This window comes from Amblyomma americanum, chromosome 3 (assembly GCF_052857255.1).
Source record: "Amblyomma americanum isolate KBUSLIRL-KWMA chromosome 3, ASM5285725v1, whole genome shotgun sequence".
Taxonomy (NCBI): Eukaryota; Metazoa; Arthropoda; class Arachnida; order Ixodida; family Ixodidae; genus Amblyomma; species Amblyomma americanum.
The window spans coordinates 69,788,446-69,810,182 of record NC_135499.1 but is presented as its reverse complement, the minus strand read 5'-3'; the positions used below and the strand labels follow the sequence as shown (position 1 = coordinate 69,810,182).

The window sequence follows — 21,737 nt, the reverse complement described above, 5'->3', positions numbered from 1 at the left end:
TGAAAGAGGGCAGCGAGATGTCTTGTTGAGAAAGAGTGGGAATAGAAGTGAGAGGGCAGCTGATGAAGGAAGCACGGTGTTGTCGACGTGGGCAAGCTTTATGTGGTTGAGGGAGATCACTGTGTCATAACTGATGGCACACGGCGTTTTGACGCCCCGCGCGACGACGAGATGGGTCCAGCATAGGGTGCCTGAAGCAGACGGCAAGTACAAGCCACGAATAACAAAACATAGGCGCTGTCTCTCAAATCACGCTGGACAAAGGTTAGCTTGCACTGGTTAGGACGTGCCGGACGGGCGGTGAGACGGGCAGGAGAGTGGTTAGACGTTCAATATAAAGTATGCCAGGACAGGACAGACAACGCTTTGGGCAGGCGGGCACGCGAAATCGGCTTGTAGACGCAACGATGCGCCATAGACGAGATGAGAATGGGCACATCCGAGATCTCCCTTGATGGCCGTACTAAGATCTAAAAGGCGAGGAAGTGGCGATGCCTTCAGCTGCATGTAACCTCTTGACCGAATTTTTGGCTTGCGGACGGTAAGCTGTAGTTTTGAGGAGGGTGATGCCGAGAAGCTGGGTCACACTGGCGATAAGTGCGGACTCGAAATGGCGGCCTCGGTCGGCGGTGATCTCCGATGGCATGCCGAAACGGGCAATCCACTTGGAAATGAGCGCAGAGGAAACTGTTTCCACAGTGATGTCCGGTATAAAACTCTTTCCCAGCCAGCGCGTAAAACAGTGAATTATGGTGAATATATAACGGTAGCCGTGCGATGCTGGTACTGGTCCGACTAGATCGATGTGACCAACTGCAAAATGGGATTCCGGAGGCTGCAAACTTCCTAGAGGGGTCATAGTGTGACGATAAATTTTGCGCTACTGGCGGGCAACAAGGCACGCCACAGCCCAGATGCGAACGTCGGCATTGAGGCCATGCGAGACGAAATGCTCCGCAACAAGACGCTGAGACGCACGGATACGGAGATGAGAAAGGCGGTGAACATCGCTGAAAAGGTGTGGCGTAGAGGCACAAGTATCTATATAAGGGCATGTGTGTCCAGTGACAGGGTTCACGCCTAATATAATGTCGACTCCAGGATCAGTACAATGTACAGGTGCCATACAATTCTTGCGTAGTAAAAGGAGTTAGATCATCAAAGCGTGCTGTGGTCATGACTGCGCACATAACACAAATTAAGCTAAAACACTAACTCCAGAACAAAAGGAATGGTACAGCGGTGTGAATAATACATTCATGGCAGCAAGAAATTTAGGAGATTCTAAAAGATGTCACACAGACAATTTAAATTTACAGCACACAGTGCTTGAAAACATATTTAAAGAAAAAGTACATAATGTCCACATTTACAATAGCAGAAATCGAGGCACTTATAAATTAAGCATGCAAACCTTATACACACACCTGGGAACAAGACGTCCTTTTAGATTCTGTCGTATGTGCGCTTTGAAAAGGAGCAGATGCCGGCATTCTCCACAAGTCGCAGGGACTGCGTTGGGCTGCATCTTGTGAACATAATGGCAGCGGCCAGAAGCACGTTGCCAAGTCCAATCCGCCTCTTTGTTTGCTGGCTATACCACTTTGTGCTGTGCATATTTGGTCATGTTGTTGTCACCACAACAAGAGAGCCGATGACCTGGAAAAACACGCAGGGCAAGATTAAACAATGATGGCAGGAAGATATAGAACAGTATAAGATAACTGCAACAGCTCCAATGGATAAGTGAGACTCAGTTACAAACCTTCAGTGAAGACTGTGCTGGGGGATGGCACTCCCCGCAGAGATTGGTGAGTTGCAGTCAGCAGTCCTAATAAACAATGAACCTCCGTGGTAGTGATGGTTCAAAAGAACACCTGCTGGCAGTTTATTATTGCCATGTAAATAACGTAATAATGAACAATATTCTCAAAGTAGAACTACCATAACCCCAAAAGAATGCCCACCATCACGTGCTACTACAAAAATATTTGCATGTTGATGTTACTCACAGGTTCTAGAGAAGCAAATTTCGCCATTAATGGAGATACCTACATGGTGCTGAGTTTTTATACGTGTGCCTAGGCCTTGCTTATTAATACACTTACACTGCTGAGGTGTCCCAAATTGGTTGGTAAGTGCTGTCTTGAGGATTCTCTTCGAATGTTGCAGACAAACCATCCCAGTTTGGCGACGAACACCTCGGAGCTGTGTCCTCTTGCAGCATAATATCGGCAACTGTGAAGTCTCTCTGAGATTCTGCAATTGGGAGGAGAATTAAGAGCAATGTGCAGTTGCAAACATTGTGAAAGAGATCAGCCAGAAAGGCAGAGTTGTACCACTGACGAGCAGTGCGTGTGTCTAGTATCAGAAATGCATTACATTGGTGTACAGGCGCGGCCAGAATAATACGGAGCACAGGAACGGTCGCAGATTTGCGGAGAACTGCTTATGCGCGCTACGTCCAGAACTATGTGTGCCGGCACGCGCAGAGAGGCGCCGGGGCACGGATCCACTTTTTTGCCGCAGGCCTATCGGCATCACTGTTTAACGTGTAATCTGCATGCCTGCTGCAAAGGAAAGGTTGCGCGCTTCGGTGCGCCACGCAGCTTAGCGCTCCGAGCGCGACATCAACGATAAACTCAGCCCGCTTGGAGGAAGGCATGACCTGGCGGAATTGCTCGGAACAGCTCAGCATCTTTCGAGCGAAGATAACGCCAGGGTTGAAGAAAAGAGTGGGGCTCTTTGGCGGGCACTCTCGCTGCGCGCGGATGGCCAGGTGTTTCTTTCTGTCGTTGATAGGTGGCGCTTAGATGCAGTTTCTCCTTGACGAGTCGCCTGTCGCGTGCTCCGTATTATTCTGGCCGCACCTGTACCTCGACTGTTCAGTGCAAAGACACCAGCCTATTGTGTGCATACTTGTAGATTTACATCACAGAAGCATATGATCTGTCTTTTATGAGGAATAGAACAATGGCTTCCAACTACTGGGCAAAACACTGAACTTTTATTGCTGAGGCTGCTCCCTGGTAATGTTCAACTGAATAACTAGCTCGCTTACAGCTACTTTAAAAGAATTTTTTGCCTGGCTTGCCAACAGTAAACCACCTTGACGCATCTCTCAGAGAAGAGTGCTCTCAACAAACAATTCACATAATTTTTAAAGGATTGCAAAGACCTCACACTAGTATGCTTGCTTGTTTGGTTTGTAGAGTTTAACGTCCCAAAACAATTCAAGCTATAAGGAACGCCATAGTGGAGGACTGCAGAAAATTTCGACCATCTGGGGTTGTTTAACATGCACCCACATCGCACAGTACATGGGCCTCTAGCATTTCGCCTACATTGAAATGCGACCGGTGAGGCCCGGATCGAACCTGTGTATTTCGGGTCAGCAGCCGGCCTAATGACTATATATCATTAGTACACTTTCCAAGAACACAAAGAATGTTACGTTAGAAAATCACATGTAATGACACAATAATGTATAATTAGTGCTACTGTTACAGACATTAACAGCACAAACTACTCTCAAAATAGCAATGCATGCATGACAATATGTTTCTTTCTTATTTTTGAAAAGGAGACAAGTACTCCTTTGCACACATGCCAGCTTCTTGTGTTGCATGGCCTGTTTGCAAACCAACATTTTTCGTTTCATGCATGAATGCCGCCTGCGTTGATTTCCATGCCACTAGGCATGTGCCTGAACCTGTGCATCAGACTTGGTAGGTGCAGGTTTTTCTGGCACTGTGAGAAAATGTGATGCTTGGCCATGGGTAAGTGCTAAAATCAAAATAAAATGAACAAAATTGTGCATGGGAACTAATGGCAAGGCTTCAGAGTATACAAACAGGCATTTATAGAGACAGACCATGGCAAATTTATGCTAGATAGTCATACAGGCTTTTAGTCAAGTGCTTGTCCGAAAACCCATGTATCACAAGATTTGATATGTACAAGGAAACAGTGGATGAATCAATGGTTTCCGAGGGCCTTCACTGAAACAGGTGGGTAGTTAATGCCACTATACATTGTATTTTTTTTATTCTAAGCCAATCAATCTGTAGAACTTTTATTTCAAATAGAAATCTCGCTATTGTTTAGGCTATCCCAAATCTGAATCCTGATCTTGTATCACTAGGTGATTGTACTGCTTTTAAGCCGGCAATCTTGCAACTTTCTCTAGATAATGTCAATGATGGGCGTTTCACAATGCTTTCATTACTTCTGAAGCCTGTACATATATCAATTCTGGATGACTACTGCCACATCCTAGGAAGATAGGCCATTTGCTTTCTTAAATTACCCTCAATTTCCTTAATTAGTTATCTTTCTGTAGCCGCGATTGCCGTTTGAAACAGTAGGGCTCAGCATCCTGAATTATCATGGAATGATTCTTTCCCAATTTTCCTTTTCTATTTCCTACGCAAGCCCACAGCTCTCCTTTCTTCCTCTGTTTAAAGTTTTCACTTCTGTTTCAGTTGACCACAAACTTGTTTTGTATTCGTTTCCTTCCATTTTGAGTCAAGGTTGTTTTTAATGATACCTGAACGCCTTAAGTGACATAATGTTTTCACCTGATTTCTAACGCCATTCCTCACAAACAAATTTTAATCTGCATTTCTCGTCTTGTACAGCATAATTTTAAGTTTTACAATGATCACCTCATGCTGGTATTCCAACAACACTGCGGTTCATTTCTGGAAATTTATGCAAATCTGCTTTAATTCCTGTCTTGCTAAGTTCGATGTCAACAAGGAAGGAAGCTGCAGGCACGGCAACCGGTGTGCTTCAAATACAATGAGCACAAACCTCCTAGCTCTATACTGGAGTGCATCGCACAGACATAATGTCCAACTCTGCACTTTGGTAGCGAAAAATTAGTCTATGAAGTGCACAAAATAAAAGTAGCGCTACACGACTAACAGGCTTCCTAGTACGCCAACCCACTCCCAGTATTGCTCCAAGGCGTCCCTGTGTTGTGCTGTACGAGACTGAGAAGGCAGAGGCTAACCGGGTTTCTGGCTCATTTATTTTGCCCTTAGGCACCGCACTTTCAAAACCAAGCTCTGGCACCACTCTTTCTATCGAAATTCCTCTCAATCGTTCATACCTATTGCACCCACCTAGAAGTGCTGGAGACTAACAATACAGTACCTCAGTAACAAAGGTAGCAACGTCAGGAGCAATTTCTGCTGCATGAATGCATTGCAGTAATAAGCTCCTTATTATCACCAGCTACCTGTAATACCAAAATACGCTTGGGAGAGACTGAGAGAGAGGAAACATTTTGATTTTTGGGCTCGAGGGCGGTCAATTTTATTTAACCGTAGCGCGTGCGGTGGCATTCCGGGCACAGCACAATAGCGGAAGCCCGTGGTTGTGCAGAGTTATAAATAGCGAGGCTATCTTCATACGAAGATCTAGCAAAGTCGCGGCGTTCACACTAGGTTTCAGTACCATTTATTTGGCGTCTTTTTTGCGCGTTTTCGGGGCTACTGTGATCTTTAGATAAGCAGCCAACCAAAACATCAATCTCCGGCACCATGAGAAAACCCAAGTAAACCAGATCATCGAAAAATACCAACCTGTGCTCGAAGACGAGAATTCTACCGTCTCGTCTATGCCCGCGTACTCACAGGAGTCAGGAAGCCCGCTGACACCATCGACGACGCGCTGCGCAAAAAGTTTACACAAGCTGACGCGGCAGCACCAACATGCACGCTAGCAGACATCATTTAGAAAGCATGCGATACACACCTGACGCTTTGGCACTGTTGGTCCGCTCTGTCAGCTCTACGCAGCGAGAAGACGCTGCGTTGCTGCGAGGTAGTACAACGTTGGCATGGCGCCAGGGCGCAGTAAACGTTTTGCTCGAACGCCGAAGCCAGCGAGGTATGCCGGGTTTCACTCGTAGCTGCTGTTGTCAAGGTGTAGCGAGCATATAACACTTGCTCGGAGTCCAATAGTAGCGCCCAGCTGCACGCACAAAATCTATCCAGGCTTGTTTCTGCGCGGTATCCCAAGGAAATTTATGCAACCCCGCTTCGGTGCCGGACTTGCTGAGGCAGAAGCCAACAACGCACGAAGCAGGAGGCATGGCGATTGGGGTGCCTAGAAGCTCACTGTGCGCGTAAACTAAAACGGAAGCAGGACTGCGTGACTGGCGGGCTCACTACAACAGCATGCGTTGACTAGTTGGTCGTGAGCCGCAGTCGTGAGTGTTTATGAAAAGCAAGGTTCGCAAGCAAGGTTTCTAGGCCACAAAACCGAAAAATTTTGCCCCTACGTCAGAAAACTGTGCAATGACGTAACAAATACCTGATATGTTTTCTGCTCCGTCCCTATGTCACGTTGATGCACTAGCGATGGGTCGGACTTCCAAGAGCGAGTATTTTCACAAGCTTTAAAATGAGATTAAATTATATTCTAGACCTCCATTGAGTTTAATACTTGGCTCCAACGGTGCTCACATACTAAGAAAACTTATGACAGCCTTTGTACAACCTTGGAATTTGGTGTCTCTACCCCTTTAAAAGAAATCGCTCGAGACAATCCCATTCCAACTTTCGATCGGTGTAGTTGGTGATCCAACATCTCTTCAGAAAATCCGGCAAAAAAGGGTGGGGGAAAGGGGAGACGGGTGTGGGATTTAAGGGGCGTCCCGATCTCTTTCAAACCCCTTCAGAAAAAGATAATTACGGACGGTACTAAGACTGCTTGCATGCTTTGAATGCGAAAACATTGCCTCATCATGACCTCTGTTGAGAGGTTAAAGACTCCTTCTTTTCTATTTACACACCAACCCATTATCAAACAGTCTTCAGGAAGTGCACACACTAGGTTCACCTTTATTCCCCGAGAAGGAACGCGGTTTTGTCGTCTGTGGGTAGCGTGCTCACCTCGCCATCTGAACGTTCTTGTTTCAAATGCCAGCGTCTTTGGAAGAAGTTTTATTTCTTCTCCTTTTCTGTAGACGTCACTGCCTTATGGTATACTGCTGACGTCATGCGAGAGCATGGTGACGTTACTGAGAAATATCTTGCCATGGACGCGACAAACGGAGGCTTTTGGGCTAATGGGACATATAATCCCTTGGCATTGATAAGTCACAAAGAGCACTCTTTTGTACGTGATTAACATCTATTTTTAAACCTTTCCCGTCTGCATTCACTCGTAAAAGTGCTGCGGTGTATCCATCACATAACCAGAATTTTTCGTTTCTCCCCACATACTTGCGGCTTCGGAGCCGAGATCCACTGATGCCACCATTGGCAGTTTTCTAAACGCAAACACGGGAAAACAAGTTTATGCTAAGCCATACTCGTGAATGGGGGATACGCAGCGCCAATGGAAAAAGCAGTGAAGTTTCGGTTTTGTCTTTCCGAGAAATAAATCGCTTTTTAAAGCATTAGTGGCCAGTTTATACTTATAAACAGATTGCGCACGGTGCTTTTGAATACCAACAAATGCTGCAGATGGAAAGTACGCGAATAGTAAAGATACACCTATCAAATGAGTGTTTGTTTTACGGCGAGACGACAGAAAATCACTAGTCCAGCTGCCAACTGTGTGCGATCGGTGCGAAGGGCGCAAGTATGCTGGGCGAATGTCTCGGTGTTTTCGTCACACTTAGGCTTCCAACAGAATCCAACTTAATCAACCATTCATGATAAGCCTTGTGCTGCTGTGTTGCTCTTAAAGGGAATCTTAAATGCTTTTCTGAGGATCCGAGGTTATTCAAGAAGTCGAATATACGCAGCTTCTAGATAAAGCATCTAGAGTATTTTTGCACTAGCTTTTAAATTGGTGACGTAATCGTCGATTAAAACCGCCTTGATGTTCAGGCTTCTCCTCATAGAAGTGCCAGGAAACGCCATTCTGACGTTATTACTGCCGAAACTTCAGATGTCCGCTGCCTTCGTCTGCATGCTCCTGTGCGTCGTCCGATAGCGGGAAACAATGCTTTGTGAGATTCACCTCAAATAGCGTCGGTTTTCTTCCATGAAACAACGGTTTATTCGCTGGAAACGTAGTGCTGTCGTATGTGACGTCATTAATGGGGCCTCTGCTCGTCGCTGTGCACTGCATAGAAGCCTCAACGCCAACGCCGCTTTATTCGGCGATTTCATCGCCATTTCAAATGCTAGGGCAAAATGATTTCGCAAGCTTCAACTGCATGCCTCACACATTCAGCCCTTTTAAACTCGTTGAATTCTAAAACGTCTTCATTTGCCCTTTAACGTGCGGAAAAGCTAATCGGCGAGGAGATCGCGTTAGCAAAGGCGCCCCTCACGAGCCGTGTGATGGCTTCGTGCTGCGTAGAGGGGCAGGCAGAAAAATCGACGAGCCCGAGAACGACGACCGAGAAGGAACTGTGCGCGCCAATTAGCGCCGGGTCATCTCAGTTTACCTGGCGCCTCTGAAAATGCAATGAGGTACATTGCGCATATCGTCTGCCCGAATCATGAAGCGCTGTTTTCAGGAATTTTGTGAGGTGACAAATCCGACGTTTGACCACGTAGAATGGAGCATGGGCCCTTTGGCGAAATTGCACTCATGCTGATGGAAAGTCAATAGTGCGGTGGCTGAATAGAAACCGATGCCAGCATGTACTTTGTAAACACCGTGAAGAACCTACGAGCTGCTACTTGTCTCCTATTTCATTGCACGCCTCTTCATCCTGTGAACTCGCCGATACCTGTTGTGCGAGCCGTTGTCCACAGCCGCTGGTCTGCATGATCTTCGCTTTGAAACTTTTAAGAAAAGTTTGTTTATATATCATTTCGCGATGCTTCTTCCGGGCCGCGCTCACGCGTGCTGGAACTTTTTCCAACAGCATTTCAACCAGAGACGGGGTATTCGTTTCTGATCTCGTAGTGGCATGTATTACGGATACGCCAAATGGTTCGGCTTGGTACTGACTGGCGCAATCGATTGCACTTAAGCTTTCACTGTGTTATGGCTGCGCCTATGGCTGCAAGCGCTCACAGCTTCATTGGTATAGTACTCATTCTGAACTGCTTCGCTGCTTTCTTTGACTTTTCTACCACCCCTATGTAAGGTTCGGTGCATGCAAGTAGCATCTCTTTGCCTGCACTGCTCGGGCTACTCTTGAAGGAAAAGTTTACTGAATTTTAGCCGAACGTATTCCATCATGAGGGTAATGAGCACGTTGACTCAGGCTTACATCTGCCTTTGAAAAGACCCACCTCCAGCCCCAATTTCCTAGGCTGCAACCATGATTGTATCTGAAGAACGCTGTTATGTATGGCAATGCTGCGCCTTCTTTGCGCTTCAAGATAAGGGCGCACAACTGCGGTGTAGTGGTTTGAGGTCTGCCGGATAGGTTTTGCCAGCTTTATGGCTGTTTGGCTGTCGGTGTAGCAGGTTTCATGCAGCGTATTCTTGAAGCGCTTGTTTTATGGCGTGTATTCAAAATAAATATCACAATAGTCTCCTGTAGGGACCCCTGTGTTAGGAGCTTTGAGTGTGCATTTCATGGGAGTGCCATTCTCAACAGCCCGCAGGGGATCGATACTGACATGTGACACGATTTTTCAGTCTTCTGTATGAGTACCTTACAGATGTTGGCAGTAGACATTAAATGCAGAGAGAGTGCTCCAGAGATAATAGATCTTTTACACACTTTCTTGAAGCCCAATAAAACAACAAATTAAGCTAACCGTTTTATGTTTTTTGCACTGTGCGCTTTATTCAGAAATGAAGACGCGAAAAAAAACAATACTTTTTCTTCCGTACTTTATTAAATTACAATGGTTACTTTTCTACAATACAGCACCCAACAGAGTAGAATGGAGTAGCCTTGCGTTAAAGCCCACGCGTAGAGCACCTAAGGAGAATTTACTAGTTACCTTTGTAGTATTTTTTCGTAGCGCTTTACTGATCATCAGCATGCCTTGATGATGAACAGCAGACGACAGGCCACAAGAATGATTTTTTGGAAACAAGCCGGACCGTTAGTTTTCATTTTTGATTGTATAATGTGGTGCATTTCGTACCGTGCACGTAGTCCATATGCCCAGCGTAGGTAGCTTTGAAATGAACTACATTTGTAAATATATTAACCGGCACGTCCTTTCTGACAGATTTGTGGTGACATTTTTCAACGCTAAAAGACGGCGCCAATAGACAGTCTATAGACCATGGAGGTTTTGTAGACAGAAGGCTAGAGACAAAATCTAGTGAAAGTGCAAGGTCGTATATCTCTGTCTATAGACAGTCTATAGACCTGCAGACTTCAGTCTATAGACTGTCTATAAAATGTGTACAGGAAGACACAGGTCTTAAGCCATTTTATAGAATCATGGGCGTAGACTTTTTGTACACTTCTGTCTTTATACAGTCCATAGACCTGCAGACATCAATCTAAAAGTGTACGGCTATTATTCTAGAGACTGCTATAGAACTGTGTCTATTACGCTTTTAGTAGACGTTTGACTGTGTACTATGGACAAACGTGTACTAAAAGTGAATGGCCACAAATCTACAGATTGTAAACAGTCTAGTCTTCAGGATTTGTCTGTGGAAAGTCTATAGATTGACAGAAGTCTATGGACAGTGTATAAGGGTTCTATCGCGATGAGAGACAACAGCAAGCGCTCTTCGCGTTCATAAAACGCTATCTGTGCCGGAAGAGCGGTGACTTAGTCACTCTGCGAAGGGAGGTGGTGACATGGACGTTGAGCACCTGGAGGTTCCAGCTTCAAACGGTGCGATTTCTCGGTTTGTTCAACCCAGCTGTGCCACCTGTTCTCGTAGCGGTTCGCTCAAAACGTGCAGCGGCTGATGAGTTTGGTGTTCCGGTCAGTTTTCTTTAACGACCAGACTTTCCTCAAGTAACTAAGCTTGCCTCCTTTTTTGGCTACATGGAAGCTGTTTACGTGGAAGCCACTTTTTATGAGAGTGAGTTTACCGCAGCGATTTCGCTCAGTTCATTGCGGCCCCCGATTGTGGTTGTGGCTGCCTCGTGACTGCGTGTAAACCCGCCATCGTCGACTGTGCGCACTCGATTCTATGCATTACTGACTGCCGCGCCACCCTAGCCGCCAATTCTTTAAAAGGACCCACTGCAGACACAGCCGGCTTCTTGGCAGTAGTGACGGCATTGTGAATTTGAAGCTTACATCGTACCTTCGTATCTTCCAGGTTTGTTTCTTGTTTCTTTATGAAGGCTTTCGCTGTTTTCCAATTTTTTCCCCTTTTGTCGTCACTGCAGCCGCAAGAGTGTTCCTTCATTGCTTTTTTCCATGTGATTTACCATGACTCTCAAAGCGAACAAACAACATGCTGATCTGAAAGAAGAGCTACGCTTTGAAATGAAGAATACACGAGAAGCTGTCGAGCGGGATTTACGTGCCGAGATACGGTCGCTGAGAACAGATGTTACCGAGGCGAATCGAAGTATGGAGCACATGAATTCAGTTTTGGAAGAAATGAAACAAAACTACCACGCTGTGAGTGGTGAGAATGCTGCTTTGAAAGAAGAAAACTGTGTTCTTCGAGCAGAGCTTGACAAGATCCGCAAGCGCCTTGCTGACGCCGAGTCTCGTTTGCACAGCTCTGAGCAATATTCTCGAAATGGGAACATCGAAATTAAAGGACTCGATGAGGTACCTAATGAAAATGTAGTAGAAATAGTGTGCAAACTTGGCACTCTTGCTGGCGTGGATGTTACTCCTCGGCACATAGAAGCTTGCCATCGAGCGCCATGTAAGAGCAAGCCTAGCAACATTGTTGTACAGTTTGACAGGCGCCAGAAGAGGGATGCACTACTTGAAAAGGTGAAAAAGCTGCGACTCGATAACACTGACTTTGACCGAACCTCGAGCACCCCAGTGTTTGTGAATGAACACCTATGCCTCTTTCTTAAGCAACTTCTTGGAATGGCTGTTGCGAGCAAGAAAGCCAGTGGGTGGAAGTACGTCTGGATCCGGAATGACAGGATATGTGCAGAGCAATCCGATAATGAAGAAGTTATTGTCATCAAGCAAGAACGAGACATTGAACGAATTCAAAGGACAGCTGGCTAAACTCCCTTTAAGAGCGTCTGTGGTGTCTGGGCACCTTCAAAATCTTCAAGCCTACGCAGGAAACAAAGGAGCACGCAATGCAGTTCCGCGACATCAATACTGTGCACTTGCAGCTAGGAGAGAAATTGTTTCCTAAACGCATGCTGGTGCCACGATTTTTCCATTCCCACGGAGCAACTTACCTGAAATTCTCCAAAACATCGCTAAGCTAGTAAAGGTAGCAGAAGCACAAGAATTGTTTTTCGTGCTTGAAACCCATAAGATAGCATGGGCAGTTTCGCCATGCGCTTCAGCAGTGGATAACGCGAGCACAGAAACAGCGCTTGATCTAAAACGCAAGCTGATATTTAGATGCTCACATGAAATGCTGAATAGCCAAGTACTTTTGCTTTTTATCATTGCAGGCGTGACAATGGTGAAGTGCTATTTTTTGGTGTTGCGCACGGAGTGTCTTCCTGTATTGCCACTGTGTTCTTTTACGGGCACTTTTTCATCGCTTTTATCGCTTCTCTAATGGCTTGTTTGTCTCATGAAATGGTTGACCTCCCAGACCTTGGCAGTTACATTTCCTGTGACAATGGGAAGCGCTGCAATTTTGTGCACTTCAATCTAAGATCTGGTCGAAATAAGTATGACGAGCTCGAATGCTTCTTCAGTGCATCGAATACTCATTTTGAGGTCATCATTTTTCCGAAACCTGGTTTGTTACTGCGGCAGATGTATTTACACTGCCAGGGTACAAGTCGTACTATTTAAATCGGGAAACAAAGCGAAGTGAGGTAGGGGGGGGGGGGTGTATCTTGGAATGCGAATTACTCACTGAATTTTCTTCTCTTACGCCGCATTACGAAATACGCTTCGCACAGAATTCCATGTGTTCAGTGTTTGCTACCGCCCCCCGTGTGGTGATGTTGCCCAGAAGTTTCCTTTTTTAGATGTGTTCTTAGAATTCGTCAATGAACATAGATATGAAGTAATCATTGGAGGTGATTTTAATATTGATATGCTTGCTACACCGCCCACGAAAACAGAATTTGAAAACCTCCTCAATATACATTTGTGTAATAATCTCATCGAATCGCCAACAAGACATTCAGTATGTTCCAAGACACTTCTGGATCTTTTCATCTCAAATGTCGAAAGGAGCCGCCTGTGATCGAGTGTAATTAACTCGCCGCTTAGTTACCACCTGCCCATCTTCATATCCGTTGCTCTCACAATCACGAGCAAGAAACGTCTGCAACAACACTCGTATCGGAATGTGAATTCGCACACGCTATCGGTATTTCGTGAGCGCATAACTGATGCTAACTGCAATGATGTGTTATGTGCGTCTGACCCCAATACTGCATATGACTTGTTTCTTGCTAAGTTCATCAATATATATATTTCTTGCTTCCCAGAAAGAGACTTTGCTTCCCCGCGTAAAGCGCGGAAACCGTGGGTAGGCCGTGAACTCTTAAAGCTCATACAAAATCGAGATACACTGTTCAAGCGCTTTCTACAAACCAGAAGTCCAGACGCACTGAGCGCATTCAAGAGCTACAGAAACTACGTCAGCAAAGAACTCAAAGTGACTAAAAACAAGTACTATGTCAATCTATTCAGCTCAACTGAAGGGCGGTCGGAGTCTGTCTGGAAAAAATTGAAATTTGTGTTTGACAGCGCCCCTCAACCAGTTACAAGCCTCTTAAGAAATGGCATTGAACTAAAAAGAAAAGATTTAGCTAACACCTTTAATAATTACTTTCTCACTATCACCTCCACACCGACTATCATCAATGGTCTACGCTGTGATATGGACGCCGTAAATCACACTGTTTTCTTGAATCCAATCTCCCATAATGAAGTAATAGCTGCATTTATGTCCTTAAAAAAATAGCAAATCTTCCGATGCATCTGGAATTCAGATCAAGCCCGTTAAATATGTTCTAGACGCAATCGCCGCTTGCTTGGCTTACGTTTTTAACATCTGTATCTCTGTGGTAACTTTTCCTCGAAGCATGAAATCCGCCAAAGTCACAGCAGTACATAAGAAAGGTGACCGAAACGACTTATCAAATGATCGTCCCATTTCAATTTTGCCAATCTTTTCAAAGGGTTTTGAGAAACTGATTCCTGAGCGACTCACATCCTTCACCGACCGTTAGAGTATCATATGCTCGTCGCAATACGTTTTCGAAAAAACAGATCAACAGAATTGGCCCTTCTTTCTCAAAAAGAATTTATATTGGATAAGTTTGAAAACAGACGTATAGTACTAGGTATTTTTCTCGACTTCAGCAAAGCTTTTGATCTCGTTAATCATCAAATACTGCTCCCGAAACTTAACTCCTACAGGATACGTGGTAAGGCTTTGTCATTATTAGCATCGTATCTACAGCACCGCACACAATTTGTTGATATAAATGGACACTTCTCACATGTTGAAACGGTGACTACAGGCGTTCCTCAAGGTAGCATTCTTGGTCCGTTTCTTTTTATGTTATATATTAACGACATTGTGCGCATAGGTGAACCTGACAAATACATATTATATGCAGACGATATAGCAATGTTCTTTTCGGGAAGCAAAGGCTCAGGCTTAAGTGCTCGTGCGAATGGCACCCTTTCGCAAATAAACAACTGGGCATGTAACAACTATTTAAAGTTAAACACCAATAAGTCAAAAGCAGTTATATTTCACACACGAAACACGAATATTGAACTGCCTCTCCTCCTGCTCAAAGAAAATGTACTGGAAGTTCAACCCTTTTATAAAACTTTAGGAGTTTACTTCAGTGAAAATATGTCATAGGATAGACACATTGAACATTTGTCCGGAAAATAATTTAGCACCATCGGCTCTATACGTCGCTACTGCCCGACTTTCCCCACATCCGTTAAGACCCTCCTTTTTAAATCACTCTTCCTATCTTTGATGAACTATGGCATCCTAGTGTGGACCACTACAACTGCAGAAAACATGCACAAGTTGGTAGTGTTGCAAAAACATGCCATTAGAATTATATATAGTGCCATACCATTATCCTACAGCTGACTTATTCAAAAAAATAAACGTTACTCGTGTGGACTCCATGTATGGCTATAGGTTATGCAAATATTACAGGTCAAATGTCATAAACAATATCGGAAACCTGGCTGATTTAGCCGAATTAAATAGAAACATAGCTTCATACCTAACACGTAATCCTGAATTCTGGAAAGTCGCCAAATGCCGTACCAATTATAGGAAACAGATGCTACAGTTCACCTTGCCAACTAGCATAAATCAACTACTACAAAATGACATAGATGTTAGAAATTGTCCATGAAAAGGTTGCGCGATATATTTATTTAGATAACGTATGTGTTTTCCACTTGTACTTATTTTATTAGCTCAAGCTTGTTCTATATCTTCTTTTTTTTTGCTAGGACGACAGTAACCATTTCATGTTTTGTTTTTGTTTTTCTTATAATGCATACATGGTGTCTACAAGTGGCTTATATATGCTGTGTAATCTTCCATTGCGTTCTCTCTGTATTTTTATCGATGTATGTATTCATGTTGCGTAACATAATATTTTCCACCCCTGCTGCAAAAGAATGGGTTCACTGGCCTAGTCAAGACTTTCTGGCTTTTTGCCTGTGCACCCAACATCACCTGATGCTGTATAAAGGTCAAAGGTCAAATTCGGTATAAGCACTACTTGCAAGTCTGCATCTGATAGTCAGATATGTGCCATGTAGCGGTGGTGTATGCGCGTTGAGATGTTTTTTTGGTGGGGTCCGGAAGCATCGTCAATCGTACACAGGCACGACACGAGGCACACAGCACAGCGAGGAACCCCTCTGTGCATTGTCTTCACAGCGAGTCTTAGGCTGTGCGCTTCCTCAGATTATGAAAGGTACACGCACCTCCCATGAGCAGCGCCGGGTAGAGGGCAGCCATGGACAACAGCAACGCCGTCGCCTCGTCTTTGGACACGGAGGACGTGAAGAAGCCTGCACCATAAGGAACAAACCTGTCGCTGGTTCGTGGTTCTTTGCAATTGTTCGTACTCGTCTGTCATTTGCCTTTTAGAAAAAAAGAACAGAATTTTTTACCTCTAGGCACGTCTGTTATTTTTTATTCCTTTTGTACGTCTTATTCAGGTCATTTTTTTCACTGTTGGCCCTTAAAACCTCCAAACTTCTACCTTTCAGCAGTGTTGTTTGTTGGACCCGCTTTTATCATAACACCTCCTTAGCGTCACATTCTTCCAAGTTACTTGCTTTCAAAACCCTTTTGCGGAATCAGCTTGTGTATTCTAATGCCATATGGCACAAATCTAACTTTACTAAAACCGTTGGATGAGTACAGTTGTTTTATTCTCTAAGACAATAGCTGAAGCTCCCATGCCACAGCACTAAAGGTCAATCTTCAGATTTCTTCATCTCGTGAAGAAACTGCAGGTTTTTTTTACTCTTTACCGTCACATACCCATCAGATCTGTCTAGAGTCATGGTCCATTCTGCACTAACCGAGTTAGCACTTTTGCGCCTCAGTTCGCTTATGCCACTATATTGCAAGAATCATTCCTGTTTTTGCCACGACAGACTGGAATAGTCTTCAACCTCCCAAGGCTGTGCTTACTGACGTCTCTTCCTTTGAAGGGGTCACAGCAGAAATCTACGGTGTAAACGACGACATTCGTCCAGTGTTTTAGCGGAATACCCCAAGGCAGAGAAGTTTTATGATAAGGGAGCAAATACTCATTAGCATCAACCCAAACGCAGCCATAAGGCTGGAAATGAAAGCTACAACGCTTTCCTTTGCAGCTGTATCGCTACGCTTGAATGCCAATGAATAATTACTCCCTTATTAGTAAATTACGAAAAGCCAAGCTTCTAACTGGCACTCCATGTCAAAGCTTGTCGCTCAAGTGTAGTCTCTTTAGGACTGCTGAGGTTTCATCATCATCAGCCTCACTACGCCAGCTGCAGGACAAATGTCTTTCCCATGTATATTTCCAATTAACCCTGCCCTTTGCCAGCTGCGGCCACCGTATCACCGAAAACCTTCTTAACTTCACCCTCCCACCTAAATTTCTGCCGGCCCCTGCTCCGCTTGCCTTCTCTTCGAATCCACTGCGTTACCCTTAAGGACCACCAGTTATCTTGCCTTCGCCTTACATGCCCTGCCCAAGCCCATTTCTTCCTCTTAATTGTGGCTAGGATGTCACTAACCCGCGTTTGTTCTCTGATCCACTCTGCCCGCTTCCGATCTCTTAGCGTTACACCTATTATTTTTCTTTCGATAGCACGCTGCCTTGTATACTTAAGATCAACGCTTTTTGTTAGCCTTCACGTTTGTGCCCCGTAGGTGAGTACCGCTAATCTACAGATGTTGTGTACTATTCTCCTGGGGGATATTGGTAAACTACCGTTCATTATCAGAGAGAACCTGCCATATGCGCTCCACCCCACTCTTATTCTTCTAGTTATTTCCTTCTCATGATCCAGATCAGGGACCACTACGGGCACAAAGTATTCCTTTACCATTTCCTGCACCTCTTTGTCAATTGTGAACTGCTGTTCCCTTGAGAGACTGTTGAACATTACTTTGGTTTTCTGTGTGTTAATTCTTAGACCTACCGTTCTGCTGTGCCTGTCTGACTCATTTAAAAGCTTTGCAGTTCATCTTCTCCATGGTTGACTGAGAAAGGCAATGTCTTCAGCCAATCGCAGATTACTTAGGTATTCTCCATCATCTCTCATACCCAACTGTTCCCAATGCAGGTCTTGGAACACCTTAATCAGACGGTGAATAGCGTCTACGAGGCCGTGTTTCCCAGCCTCACACGCTTCCTTAATGGAATTTTTTTCCTGGCTTTATGGAGGATATGCTAGGTGTGCAGTAGTTATAGACATCTTCCAGTACTTTTGCATAAGGCTCTTTTGCACCTTGATTCATTCCTTAATGCCAGCGTGACTGCTGGGGTTTCCAGTGAATCAAATTCTTTCTCATAATCAATGAATGATATATTGGGGCCACTCTTATTCCTGGGGCCACTCTTATTCCTGATCTATATAAATGACATCATAGATGGCATACAGTCCCCCATAAAACTATTTCCGGATGACTGCGTTGTTTACAAAAATATAAATTCACCATCAGATGTATCTATCCTGCAGAGAGACCTTGATAAAATAGTAAATTGATGTGAGCGCTGGCAGATGAATATGAATATTATTAAATGTAAGCACGTCCATTTTCCAGATAAAAAAAAATCGAACTTCGTACAGAATACATTGTTGAAAACATAGTCATAAAAAGCATCTCAGAGTGCATGTAAATCGGTGTTTTTTTCAAGCAGACTCTTAAATGGAACACACGCATGCAGCAGTCAATATCTAATGCAAGTAAAATGTTGTTCTTTATTTGTAGATATTTCAAATCAGCATTAAAAGATGTTAAAGAAACACTTTAATTCTTGCACGTTAGATCCATCTTCGATTCGCCTCCATTATTTGGGACCCATATCAGGCATATTTTATTGAAGGAGTAGAAAAACTTCAATATCAGGCTGCACGCTTCGTATCCAATAATTTAAACCCTTTCGAAAGTATCACTGAGATAAAATCATTGCTGGGCTGCGAACATCAAAAGAAATTTGAGACAAATTCTTCCACCTCATCTTCTATAATCAAACAGGAATTGATAGCCTTAACTACCTTTTGGAGCCAACTTACGTCTCGACTCGGCACGACCACTCCAAGATGGTGCGCGAATACAATTGTAATACAAACAGTTTTTTCTAAATCATTCTTTCCACAAACTGTGAAGGACTGGAACTTGTTGCCAGAAAAGTATGTTTCAGTGTTTGATAATCGCGATTTTTGTTGTCGACTGTATTCCTGAGAATCTACTCCTGTCTTACTTTTGTTCAAGCTTTCTGTTACCTTTAATAATGTTCACTTATTGCTTTGTTTTGTTTTTATATTATCTTCGTTTATCGTTCTTGTTGCTTTTTCTGTGAAAATAAACACGTTGTTTTCAGACGGTCTCTCCTGCGATAATGCCTTCTAGGCGACGCAAGTATTCTGTAAATAAATATATAGGGGCTAGTCATAATCTGGGCATTTCTCTAACATCTGACTGTTAGTGTGATTATGGTTTATTGTAGAGTGCTTCACGGAACTCTGCCTAACCTCTTGGTTTGGTTGGCTGGTTGGACCGAGAAAGTGAACGAGATCGAGAAGTGACGCGTTTTTCGGTCTCTTGGGTAGAAATGGTTCAAATACGTATCCTTTCCCACGACATCGCTTCAGGGGATAAGGCTCACCTGTGATGTCGCAAAGTTTTGTCCAAAGTTTTGTCGCGAATTGTTTCGCCGCTGTCATGGTCGGCCGCAACGAGATCCATGCCATCACAACCGTCCACGATTTGGCCTTTGAACGACGAAAAATCCCTCAGCAAAAAAATTTGCCGTAACGGATATGCTGAGTACGCCGCATTTAATACTGGCAATTTTTACCGCAAGATACCTGCGTGTTTGTACCGATGCACGTGATTCGAAGAGAGGCACTGCCGGGCGCGCCATTCGGAACGCTGGAACCGTCCGGCTCATCCCCCCCCCCCCCCCCCCGCGAAATGATCGTACACCTTTCCGCCCCGTCCCCATACGCAGGCTGAAAACGTGCGTCTCGCATGCTTGCCGATCCATACAAATAACGATCATAAGACGGCCTTTAAGCGGCCGGCCGCAGCTGTGTTTCGCTGAGCAGGAGCAGTGTGCATGCAGCCGCGCTATGTAATCGCTTTTCTTCCGAGTTTTTTTTTTTTCCTGGGTGGTGGCTTTTCTAAGAAGATCTGATCAGACTCTTACAGCTGCGCTTATCTTTATATGTTGCACTCTCGTCGGCACGGTGTGAAAACGTGCGCATCGGACAAGCAACATGTTCTAAGTGTAAATAAAGGCTGAGCTGCATGTACGCGAAAACTCGCGCTTACGCTACGGCGGCAAGCGACGAGCGGCGTCGTCGTGCGAAGCAAAATGCCTGTGTCGCTCGGATCTGCACTCAGAAAATTTCGCTCATGGCCCGGAAGTTGCTTACGCGATTAGGCAGTAGCAGCAATCCGGCAGCATACGTAACTGCCGGTAATCTCGCGCGCTTTCTCGAAAGTGCCGCATTTTGCGTTGGCAAGAGTTTTCGAGTGCCCGTACGTACTACATTTGTACTGCCATGGCGTACGCATAAGCCCCAGGCTTCAATGAGAAGCTCATCGACGCCGTGGAGTGCGAGCGGTTTCTCTGGGATCTGCAGCAAAAAGAAAAAAAACTACAAGGCATGCAACGTTTCGGAAGCGGCGTGGCGCCGAGTAGTCGCTGCCGACGGTGCAACAGATGAGTGGTTATGTAAACAAAGTACTCAGTTGGTGCCATTGGCTACACGAAATGCTGACCGTATGCCGAGTGCGGTGTGTCGCAAGTGCTGTGTTTTAGGAACTGGCAAGCTGTGTAACGTCGAGTGATGGCTATCGTTCGCTAGAAAATGCGCGCCGCCACGCAGCAGATTTGCATACCGAATGCATGACTAATTTCGATACAGGCTTTCGCCTGATAGCGGATTTACTGCGCTTTTTATGCCTATCAGTTCCCGATTTGAAGAATCGCTGGAAAAATCTACGCGACACCTTCAGCACGGTGTTGAAACCGCAACCTGGCCTTTCTTCGCAAGGCTGCTCTTCCTGCGGGACACAATGCGCAGTAGACCGTAAGTTGATTTGTAGGTTATTATTACATTTCACTAAAGGTACGCTGTCATGTGCAGTTTGGCGCCACCGCTGTATGGCGCTTGGCTGATGACCCGAAAGAGACGCAGGTTCGATCCCGGCCGCGGGGGTCGCATTTCGATGGAGGCGAAATACTAAAGGCCCGTGTGCTGTGCGATGTCAGTAAAAGTGCATTAAAGAACCCAAGGTGGTCGAAATTTCGAGAGCCCTTCACTACGGCGTCCTTCATAACAGCTGAGTAGCATTGGGACGGTAAACCCTTCTAATGCAAACCATGTGCGGTTTCGGCAGTCCTCCATGATTTACAGAATTTTTTCACAGAGGAAGAAAGCCAAGGCCTAATGTTATTTACTGTCTGCCATGTTGAATATTATTGCGGCAAATTATTTGTATTTCCTGCGTTTTAATTAAATTGAGAAGACCATTGTCTTTAAGTGCATTTAAACTTTCAAGGGCCTCATTCACCTGCTTGAAACTGGAGGCACTAACTCATCTTTTACCTTACTGTAGGACCTCGGGCAAAGTAGAAGCACTGTCGTACAACCATGCGGAACCCGTGTACATTGTGCCCGAATATAACGGCGACGACATGCTACAAGGAAGTCCGGAGCAGATTTTCGTAAAATTGTACGCTAACGAGTGTGCCTCGTTGCCGTCTAGTCCTAGGCCAAGCTCAGCTCTAGCCCCAAATGCAAGAGTTGAGCTTCTGCCTGAAACGCCCTGCACAGGTCCAAGTAAAAAAAAAAGTAAAATAGATAAGTACGGCAACCAAGTTTATATGCTTGGAGAAATCCTCTAGAAAAAAACAGATGGTCTTTACCGTTTTGGGGCGTACCAGGGTCCAGAATAAGATCCAAATGATAGTGTTGCAGACTGTCGTAGAGTTTATACCGGAGAAATGATTTAGCTGGCACATCCTGTTA

The 21,737-nt window shown here is 44.8% G+C and overlaps 1 protein-coding gene across 1 annotated transcript in view; it reads right to left on the bottom strand.

Annotated features, from left to right (window-relative positions):
* LOC144123043 (ABC transporter G family member 20-like) overlaps positions 1–21,737 on the bottom strand; it is a 101,107-nt gene that overhangs the window by 11,667 nt on the left and 67,703 nt on the right. Inside the window, exon 4 of the mRNA XM_077655960.1 lies at positions 15,954–16,040. Within this exon, the coding sequence (XP_077512086.1) occupies positions 15,954–16,040 (87 nt within the window). The remainder of the gene's footprint in view (positions 1–15,953; positions 16,041–21,737) is intronic.